At 48.3% G+C, this 11,049-nt stretch overlaps 1 protein-coding gene across 2 annotated transcripts; it reads left to right on the top strand.

The window, feature by feature from the left end:
• Positions 1–4,573: 4,573 nt before the first annotated feature.
• LOC109742824 (uncharacterized) lies at positions 4,574–9,800 on the top strand. 2 transcript variants are annotated; one of them, XM_020301950.4, is made up of 16 exons: positions 4,574–5,047; positions 5,178–5,298; positions 5,992–6,282; positions 6,368–6,447; positions 6,540–6,640; positions 6,728–6,853; positions 7,515–7,584; positions 7,661–7,747; positions 7,824–7,889; positions 8,001–8,093; positions 8,181–8,237; positions 8,318–8,446; positions 8,527–8,617; positions 8,712–8,800; positions 9,158–9,348; positions 9,451–9,800. In XM_020301950.4, the coding sequence occupies exons 3-16, from the start codon at positions 6,045–6,047 to the stop codon at positions 9,551–9,553; spliced, it is 1,521 nt and encodes a 506-aa protein (XP_020157539.1). In that variant the 5' UTR covers positions 4,574–5,047; positions 5,178–5,298; positions 5,992–6,044; the 3' UTR covers positions 9,554–9,800. The 2 variants fall into 2 exon arrangements, with proteins under 2 accessions (XP_020157539.1, XP_045085071.1); XM_045229136.2 differs by lacking the exon at positions 5,178–5,298 and having other exon boundaries at positions 4,772–5,047.
• The last annotated feature ends 1,249 nt before the right edge of the window (positions 9,801–11,049 follow it).

The following is an 11,049-nucleotide window of genomic DNA, read 5'->3' as shown; positions in this document are numbered from 1 at the left end:
GACACACTCTCCCCGCTCGTTGCTATGCATCACCTAGATGGATCTTGCGTGTGCGTAGGCAAATTTTTTGAAATACTACGTTCCCCAACAGCATGACTCCCCAAACCAGGAGGCCTGGTTCGCCACGGAGCACGGCGCGGCCCACTGCGGTGGTATGCAGCTTAACCTTGGGTTCGTGCGGCCGCCCTCGGAGGTGGCGACGGAGGAGGAGGTGGCCCACCAGGCCACATTGGAGGTGGCGCACCAGCACGCCCTGGAGGAGAGCTAGCGCGAGGAGGACATGCGCTGTCGGCGATGGGGGACCGCACCTACGCCCCGTCACTACCCGAGCACACACGGGCGCTCACGCCCACGAAGCCGGAGTCGGAGATGTACGCATGGGCCGACATCCTCCGCGAGTGGGGGAGCGCGCCGCCCATCGCGCTGGGCGCTACGCCGGAGCAAGAGGAGGCCTACCTGGAGCACTGGAGACAGCTCCACCTGTCTGTGGAGCGCGCCGGATGCAAGCCGAGTGCGAGGAGGAGGAGCGCGCGTGCCTGCTGGGCACGGGAGTGAGGAAGAGCGCCGGGAGCAGGAAGGCGGAGCGCGCCGCGCAACAATGCTGCCGGTGGGGCAGATGCTGTAGGAGTCGGCGCGGGTGGCGTGAGAGACCGTATTCCCATGGGCTGGGCCGCCGCCGGCCTTCGTCGACTCACCGACGACGACGTCAACGATGGCGGCGCCTAGGATAGCATGCTGGGTGGTTGGGAGGCGCGTTTATTTAGTTTTTTATGTTTTATTAATGTTTAATTGGAGTTTTGTCGGTAGTTGACCAGTCATTTAATGTTTACTTATGTTTAATTCGATCGCATGTTTTCAAATTTATTTTTTTAAGTGGATGCGGAAAAATGTGTCGGGCACTGTTGGACGACGCGGTCGACCCAAACAAAAAAGTGGACAATCAAGTCAGGAAAATCAGTTTTACTTTCACTTCTACTAATACATTGCCATGTGTTGGAGTTGTGTCGAACATTATGTACAACGTAGGTTACAGTTGAACTTGTAGTTGTATTGTGTTTAGATAGGATATGCTGTCGTGTCCTAGTAGGACACTTGTATCCTAGACCTCTCATATATAGTGGTGATAGACACACGATGTAACTTATGCCAACATAATAGCACTGGAATGCAGGGGAAGCCGGCGGAATGTGCCGGCGTCCAGGGCGACCGGGTGCGGTATTGTAGCGGTGTCATGGGGAGGAGCGCCCATAGTCAGACCCCGGTGATGTAGCCATATCAGTGAACCTTGTTAACAAATCTCGATGTCGTGCTCGTGTGATTGCTTGGTCTTGGGATGATCGACGGAGCGCCTCGGATTTATTCTAACACCACGTAGTAATCATTGGCTAGAAAACCATCTTTGACGGGGTCCGCTATTTGACCAAAGTCCACGATCAACCAGAGGGCTCCATTTCGTGGGAGCTTAGTAATTGTAGAGATAAGCTATGTCAAAAACCTTTTTTTTAGGGGACCAGAAAAAAGACCTTTGTTTAGGGAAGCTATTTCAAAAAAGAAAGGGAAAACTGGGGACAGGGCAGAAAAACGTGGCACACACGGACACAACAGTGCGCAGTGGGGATCGTGATGGAAAACGAGATGGATGTTATCATCAACCGGGCCATCATCATCGTGTTGTTATTACGGACGGGCCGGAGAGCGCAGCGCACACGCTTTTCTTTTGTTTTCTTTTCTTTTCTCTCTGGGACACGTCGCGGCAACCAGGTGGAGTAGCACTATCTATCGCCTTTGCCACACCAACCACGTCTCCAACAAATCGTGGGAGGCCCTAAAAAAAAATCGTGGGAGGCAGGCAGGCACCGGCCTCCTCGTCCCGGTCGGTCCACAACCGAGTGAGTTTCTGCTCTGCTCTACGCATCCATCCCAGATCCTCGGATCGGTGCTGTCTACTTCCCCTCTTATTTTTTTTCGAAAAAAAGCACTTCCCCCATTTCGATTATTCTCTCTATCCTCTCCTATCCTCCTGCTGCTTTGTGCTTTGCATATGCGGTAGTAGAGCCTGGCGAGATGTGCCTGTTGCAGAATCGTCTCCGCATCTCAATAGTGGAGCGCCATTGGACCTGGCTGCGGAAAAAGAGAGAGAGAGAGAGAGAGAGAGAGGACAGGTCTTACGGTCTTACCCAATTACTCCACTATTGATCGGGACGGCAACAGTGAGTGCCGCATATACATACGAGTCGTTTTCCCCGTTCAGTTCAGATTTGTCTAAGTATAATAATGCAGATACAAACCTACCCTTTGCTGCTGTAGGTGTGTAAGAGCATATCCAAGCGACCAACACGGACCTGTGTGGATCCGCCAAGCAGAGAACGATTGAACCTGGCTGGGATAGAACGAAAAGTGGGCTACATAACCTAATCACTCCACTATTGGTGCGGACTGCCCGTTCAAATTTTAATTTTTCGATGCAGACGCGACGGCAATAGAGTGCCACACGTACATACGAGTCGTTTTCCCCGTTCAGTTCAGATTTGTGTAAGTATAATCAATACAGATACTGTTGGAAATATGAGCAATTTATCGAATGATTGTATTAACAGAAAGACTGGATAAAACATGACTAATATAGCAGTGATAAAACAAGTCATGCAATGTGACAAAGAGAAGGTAAATAGCATTTTCATATATGAACTGTAACTAAACATATTTAGAGCAGACAGTATAGCAAGTTGCATATATGAAGTAGAAGCTAACGTATCTAGGGCAACCATTAGGACAAGGAACTGTGACAGGACCTCGTCGAGGAGGTTGTCGACGTTGGGGAAGAAGTCGTCGTCGGAGTCCGGGGCGTCCGTGACGAAGGAGTCAGTAGTCGCGCAGAGCACTCCCCAAAAACCTTATCACCCTTCTTCCGTAGCTCTTATATAGGCACAGGAGAAAGCGTGTCGTGGCGTGGCGAGGCAGGCGGCGGAGGAGGAGCTTGCGTGATTGTCCCTATTGTTCTCATGCTCATACATGTGGGAAAAAACCTCCCTTATAAAGAGGTCCAACTCCTTCTAAACTAGCAATGTGGGACTAAACTTTAGTAGTGCCCCTTGCTTTGCACGAATGGGCTAAGTGGGCCTCTAGGATTTATTAGAAATTTCTAAAATTATTATTGGGCTGGCCCATAAATAGATAAAATTCTAGCAGATACAACCTACCCCTTTGTTGCTGCAGGTGTCCAAGGGCACCTCTACTCTCAAACCACCCGTCTATGTCTGGACCGCATGATTCAAACGTTTGTGCTATTCAATGCGTCACGAAGCGGTCCGATGCACATTCTCCCGCAAACTAGAGAAAAACTAGGGGGCTTTACGGGCGTTCGAACCGCTGCCACGCTTGCTCCTGACCGTCCTGGCACACTCAAACCCCCTCACTCGTCCGCGTGCACTTCCCGCCCGAAACTGACAGCGCCGCTCGAGAGCGCCAATGCCGCATTCATGCCCGGACAGAGCGGACAAGTCCTTTCACTGGCGTCGACATTGAAGCGGCGCGCCGACCGAGAGAGCGCCGCCCGCGCCATTTCCCAGTGCACGCGACCGATCTGCGTTCAAACGACATCAAGGTTGTCCGTTACCGCCGGCATTAATGACACACAGTTGCCGAGGAACCTACTCCGGCGCCACCCGTTCGTCCGTCTGCCGTCCACCATTTCCATTCGCCCGCTATATAAATTGCAGCCTCGGTCATATCCGCATTTCATCCTCCTTCGGTCTCTTTCTCCTCTCCACACCACTCGCACCATGGCCTCCTCGTGCTTCAAAGCTCTCTGGAACGGACTGTCGCCGGAGCATAAGGAGATGGCCGCGATTGCTGCGGGCTGGCAGGCCGACAGGCAACCGGAGGCCGACGATGTCACAATGGAGGGCGTGGCCAAGGACGAGCCGTTGGCACCCTCCTCACGGGCGCCACCCTTGCCGGTGTATTGCACCATGACCATTGCCGAGGCACAGGCCGATGCGGCCTACAACCTCCAGCTTCTGCAGGAGCACCAACAGGCGGAGGAGCAACTCGAGGCCGGCATGGCGATCGCGCCGGACGCGGACGTGGCGGAGTAGGCGGCGCTGCTCGAGTCCTACGGCTCCAGATCCGCCTCGCCCGCTGGCGATACTGCAAGCATCAGGCGAAACTGGAGGCGCCTACAAGGAGTTCGGTGAGGCGGCAGACGAGGTGTGGGGCAAGACAGACGATGAGGAGGACATTGCCGGCTCCGACGAGACAGCGTCCCGCCGCCATGACCACGAAGCCGGCACGTTCGCCGCCGACAGCGAGGAAGAGTAGTGCATGGTAGGACGCCGCCGCTCGGTCCCAGAAAGGCCATTGCTCTTCCCCTCCGCCTAAAGCCAAACTTGACGGGCTAATAATCGGCGGCCGGTTAGTCGCTCACGCTGCGGGGGCGAAGATTGTGGAGGCAGAGCTGAAAAGCGCCGAGGCGGAACCGGAGAAGGCGAAGGCAACGCTAGATGACGGTGTTGGGCATCAATGCTCACAGACTGGTCTCATATCACGGTCAGATGCCGGAGCAAATTTACGAGTTCGCTGTCCTTTAGTTTCTCGTGTCCAGGGAGAAAAATCCAAGATCGGGTTAATCTCGTCCGTGACGCAAGCGAAAGAAGAAGCCGAGTAGTGTGCCGCCGGCGCTCCGAGCCGAGCGTGACCACGAGGGGGTGACGAGGACGAGTCCAACACGGTTGGGACTATTTTATGGATTCATTCATTCATTGTCCCAAGCAACACAAGACAACACGCGGCACCAACTCAATTCCAGCTCACGTTTCTCATCTCGTTCCCGATCCCCTTTGCCTGTTTCTTTTCTCCTCGTCGCCGGAGACTTGGAGCCTCGGAGCCGCCCCTGCCCCCTCATCCCCAGGAGAGCCAGCCAGCCAGGAATAATCCTCTTCTCCGCGCGGCGACCCGACGCGGCGGCCAGGCGACGTCGCTGTCCCTCTACTCCGACGGCGGCACCGCGCCGGGTTCTTGGTTCCTGTTTCCGCCCCAGTTCGATTCGGTATTGCCTTCTCCTCCTCCCCCGTCCGCTCTCGGTGTTGCGCCTACCTCTTTCAGCGCGGCTCCGTTGTTATTGTCCTCACGCTTGTCTTCTCTTCTCTTCTCTTCTCCTATTGGATTGGATTGCCAAGGTCGTTCGCCGCCGCCGGAGGAGGTCGGGGAAAGGCAGCCACCGACCAGCCGTCCACGCCGCGCGCGACGGGGTTCCCGCTCCGCCGAGGAACGCCGGCTTCTCCGCGGCGAAAACATTGGGTACGTGCGTGCGGCAAATCCCTCTTTTCTTCCGTTCCGCCGCCGCGGTGGTTCGTTGCTCCCCAAATGTTGGGGCTCCAGATTTTCTGGATTTCTAACTGCTCCCACCCTCATGGAGCTTCTTCTACCCTTCAGCTCCCTGCTCCAGGATTTTTTAATGATATATCTCGCTTTTAATTCCCTGATGACTCATGATTATTATCCCTCGCAAAAAAATTACCAATAATTCATCTTGCTGTAGTATTAATTTCCTACTGTGTAGTTGATTGATGCGAGTTTCGTGTTTCTGGTCAGTTTAGTTGATCCGAGTATATCCCTTGGACCCAAACGCAGCTGATTAGCAACGCCTAAAGCCTCTTTTTTATTCCTTGGAATCAATAGGCCATTGACACGACACTCTGAGAGCTCACGGCTTCTTTTTTATCCCTTGGATGGGCTTGGAAAGCGGCCTGCAGCAGTTGCATTATTCCACTTGATTACTGGCCACCCTTTCCGTGTCATTTTCGCGGTAGCCTTTCATGCTAGCTGATTCCAAATCACATGCTCCCAACCTATCAGTTTACTTTTGAGATTTTCCCTGTATATTCCAGTCCCACATGGAGTCTGCATCTTCCAACACATGGCCCAGTACTGATTAGGAGAAGCTCCCTATTTGTTTTCTAATGGCTTCTTGTTCTGCTATGATTGTTACAGGTTCCATAACTTCGCCCGTTGATTGAGTCGGCCTAGAAAGTGCATCGAGAAACATGAGAGCAGCAGTAGCTCGCTCGCTACGCCAGCTTCGCCGTTTGGCGCGGCACCATGCAGAGGGGCGCGCACCGATAAACAGACTGACCAGGCAGCAGAACACTCTCATCTTGCGTGGTTCCGCATCCCGTTCACTGTGCACCGTGCGCCATGATGATGAACATGGCAGATTTGTGAGTCCAGCTGTGGAGTCACTGAGGAACATGTTCTCCACTGCCGCGGCTGATTCGATTAAAGGTTTCATTTCTGTTACATTTTTTATGCACGAAAGCTTTCTTATTTTCTGCTGGAGGCATTTGAATCAACTTGATTACTTCCTCAGATGTTCCACGAGGTGGTCCCATGGTGGAATATGAGAAGAGAATTGCATCAGGAGATCTTGTAGATGGTGATAGCTTTCAGGTTGTTGAATTGGACCTGATCAATGCTTTTCTTGCATGATTACCTTGAGTGTTTTACTGACGATTCTTCTGAACTTTTACCTATTGACGCAGGTTGACACGATTCAGCAATTACAAAGGCTTTATGAGGATCTTGTAGAGAATGAAGAAGCCTGCCAGCTCGATAGATATCAGTCATCTGAGAAATCTGGAAGGTAAGCGCGATCTGAAAGCAGTGAATTCACATAGTAAGCAAGGGACTGATCAGAGTGATCCTAACCCTAGTGGTTTATGTTTGACAGGAGAAGGTGGCTATGGTCTCGCCTCATTGCTCAGCCTTCTACCCAATCACCAGTAAAGGGATTGTATCTATATGGAGGGGTCGGTACAGGGAAGACGATGCTTATGGACCTGTTCTATGAGCAACTGTAAGTGAATCAATTATAACATTTTTGGACTTATTTTGTGCTGCTTTAAGATAACAAAATCACGAACTTGAAAGTGCATTAGTACTGAACATGTCACCAGATATATTCATGGTGGTGTATCAGTTCAGAAGTACATTTAGTGCTCTTCCATTAGATTGATTTACCTGAATATGTTCATATAACAGTTCACATTCGTATGCAACTATACAGGCCAAAGTTATTGTATTCATTTTTCAATGTTCTTCACATTTTTTAAGACAAATGACTTGTGAATCCAATACACACAAGTAGTAACAGTAATTTTCTTTTCTTTCATGAATTTAGTCGTACATACTGAAGTCTTGAGCTCTTCATAGACAGTCATAGTAATTTTGAGACATGCCTAGAAGCAGTTGACAAGCTGTTGGCTCCATTTACTGTCTAAGTTCAAACTTCCAAACTGTTAGGAACCAGTGGTGATCATTGTAGTTTTATTAATCAACAGAACCAATGGTGTCAAGTTCTGATGAAGATGCCTGGAAAATAAACTGTAGCCTATCTTCCTATGGTTCTTTTGCTATGTGGTATTAACTAGACAACAACTTGGTACTTGCACATATTTTCCCTTCTATGCATTTCTTCAATAATCCATTGCTATCCTGACGGTACTGCTTCTTGTCAGGCCAGCTAATTGGAGGAAAAAGAGAATTCACTTTCACGATTTCATGTTGAATGTTCATAGTCGTCTGCAGGTATTTTTTGTGGTTATGAGATATGCATCTTTCTTCTTCAGTCTAGATCTCTTCATAAACGGTCATCTACATGCAGATGCATAAAGGTGTTTCAGATCCCCTTGATATGGTAGCAGCTGAGATTTCAGATGAAGCCATAATATTATGTCTTGACGAGTTTATGGTATGTGTATCCTTACTGTGATAGTTGTATTAATTTTCCTGCTCGTTTCCTAACACATCCGATACATACTTTACAGGTAACTGATGTTGCTGATGCTATGATATTGAACCGTCTGTTCAGACATCTGTTCAGCAAAGGCGTTGTATGTGACCACTGCATTTCCATTTTCTTATGCACTGAAACAACCTTTATATTCACACAAGAATACCTCGATATTTAGCATTGATTGATTTGCATGGTTATTTGTGCTCAGGTTCTAGTTTCGACTTCTAATCGTGCTCCCGATCAGCTATACGAAGGTGGCTTGCAGCGAAACCTTTTCTTACCGTTCATTGACACCTTGAAAGTATGTGTTGTTTTATTTGTCAGTTTCTCTGCTGTCTGAAGTTCACTCTGCTAGTGTACTCATGTTAATTTTTGTGGATTGTTGCAGGAAAGGTGCATTTCGCACCCCATTGGCTCTGCAGTAGACTACCGTCAACTGGGTTCAGTATGTTGCCTACTTTCGGAAGTTATCAGTGGTTTTTTTTTCAGTTTTCCCTTTCATGATATCTTTAATCTTATGAGCAGGCTGGAGAAGGTTTCTATTTTATTGGAAGCGAATGCAGTACAGTTCTTAAACAGAAATTCCAATCTTTGATTGGAGATGAGGAACCTACTCCTCAAACAGTCGAAGTCGTTATGGGACGACATTTGGAGGTCTTGGAAGTTAGATATTCAGAGTTGGCTACTTTTGTTTCATGTAATCACTCTGTAATTCTTGAACCTTGGCTATGCAGGTCCCACTGGGAGCAAATGGATGTGCATATTTCCAGTTTGAAGATCTTTGTGACAGACCTATAGGCGCAGCAGACTATTTCGGGCTATTTAGTAAGTATAGTTGTTCAGTGCAGTTTCCACAGTTACGGATTACACAATGCTGCTCTTGATGTGATCTAACTGACACCAAAATGTTAATGTGCAGAGAAGTTTCACACCCTTGCAGTTGAAGGTGTCCCTAAGTTTGGATATCATAACAGAACAGCAGCATATCGGTTTGTCACATTGGTTGATGTATGTTCCATCTTTCCTTAGTCTGTCATCTTTTATGTTTTAATATTGCGTTAGCCTTGTGTTTACTGTTTAGACATCCCTCCATTCTAATTTGGAACTGGACACCTTGAAGACCTGAAACTTACAGGCTCGATAGATGTACACTTTCCTTAGTAGTAGTAGCGCACTTTGTTATTTTGCATTTTTAAAGAGCCTAGTCCAGATTCCTGAAGCTAGTGTTACCCTATAGTTATATAAAAAAGCTGGACAATTGCAATCAATTTCCATTTTTGATCTAAAATATTCTACTAATATGCATGTATACTGTATACTGGCAGCACAAAGAATCTTGTCTCTGACGGCGCTAATGTTTTTCAGGTTATGTATGAGAACAAGGGGAGGCTATTATGCACAGCCGAGGCCGAGCCAATAGAGCTATTCGAGAACGTCGTGACGGTCGCTGAAGCACAAAAAAGTTCACCTAGATCTTCACGCTCGCAGAAAAGTGACGATCCCGATCTCTGCGTGGACAATGAGCTAGGATTCGCCAAAGATCGTACGATTAGCAGGTAATGAGGGTCGTGCTTTAGGAGGTTATATCAGCTCTTATTCTGAACTTCAGTTTCGTCTGAAACCTGTTTTGCCTGCTTCATTTGCTTGTGTTGTTACAGGTTGACAGAGCTCAACAGCAGAGAGTACTTGGAGGACTTTGAAGCAAAATGGCAACATCCCCTGCATGCTGTAGATAATGGCGGCGATGTCGTACTTGCATAAGTGGCAGGGCTTCATGTGCAAGGACCGCATTATAGTTTTGTTATATCTATTATCCCGCCTGGCTTATGGAGGAATGGGAGAAATGCTGGTTTTCCTGTCAGTGATGCATGTAATTTCAGTGTGCCATGATGCAAGCACTTTTGCATGTAGATCTGCAAAAATGTCATACTTGTAGAGAATATGTGTCATGTCTTGCTGGAATTCTATCCTATCCTTTATATGAAACTGGAAATCTTCAGATAACAAACGATGTGATCCCAAAAATTCAGAGATTCCAACAAATTTGAACCTACTTGAGTTGAGATGAATCATGAAACTGGTAGCAGACTCTTGTTGAATCAACAAGCTAACAAATACTGTACTATATCAGCTCCACCACTCCTTGAGATTCATTGGAAATGATTACGAGGCAGAGAGTTACAAAGAAATTAGCAATGGAACAACATCTTTTGGCTGTGTAAATCAACAGATGCTATTGCACAGCACCAAATATAGCAGCCCATGATGAGAATATCCATTGCAAACTTGGGGGAAAGAGCCTAAGTGTCAGTAGGACTTCATCAAGCAGAGAAATGCCTCTTCTTCTAGTGGGAATAATGGAGTTCCAACATTCTAGAGCAAAAAATAAAAAGTCCCAGAACAAAGGAGATCAGTTTCTTCAGTGTTGGAATTTGATGGAGAGCAAAAAAACAGTCCCAGAACTTGGAGGAAGATAATTTTCCTTTGGAGCAGGTTCCTGGAGCTAACTCGGACATACAGCAGCAGCCAAAAGAAGATTTTGTATCTAAGCATTGTAGCACATTTCCAAATATTGTGAATCCACTTGTACAGTTGCATGGAAGAGAACTTGCCCTTCTTCCAGGGATAGTACCAAATGTCTAAAGCTGTTGTTGGAATTTGATGCAAAGCAGCGTTGAGCTCTTGGAACTGCTGAATGGCTTGTGTAGACAGAGGCATGCGAAAGAGATCTATGCAGTTTGGCAAAGCTAGGGCCTCTTTGAGGGATATCTTGTTTTGATTTGTAGGACTGAAAACTATAGAAATTTTGTCTACGACTATAAAAGAAAATTTCCATCGACACAGTAACCTCGTGGGCTTTTTTTGCTTGTTCCAATGACAAGTATGTCATCCATCTAATATTGCAGAATTTTTTTCGTGTTCTTCTACCGATGCAACAAATGACATCTATTAGAGCAACTCTAGCAGACCCCGCAAAACGCCCCGGCCCGCAAAATAACCGCCAAATTGCGGATCGGGGCCAAAAAATCTGCACGACCAGACCCCGCATCCGGCACCGGCCCGCAAAAATTTTTGCGGGGCGCGGCAAATCTTCTCCCCCAACCTCTATCTTCACGGGCTGGGAGGCCGACCCGAGCTCAACCACCATCCGGCGCGAGATTTGGCGGGAGGGACATTTCCGCGCGCCCTTTCCCGCTCCCCGCACCCTCCGCCACCATTGCCCCCCCTCCGAAAGCTCCGGCTGCTCCTCCCCGGCC

This window comes from Aegilops tauschii, chromosome 1, assembly GCF_002575655.3.
Source record: "Aegilops tauschii subsp. strangulata cultivar AL8/78 chromosome 1, Aet v6.0, whole genome shotgun sequence".
Classification (NCBI taxonomy): Eukaryota; Viridiplantae; Streptophyta; class Magnoliopsida; order Poales; family Poaceae; genus Aegilops; species Aegilops tauschii.
The sequence above is the reverse complement of the archived record's forward strand: the minus strand, read 5'-3'. Positions and strand labels throughout refer to the sequence as shown.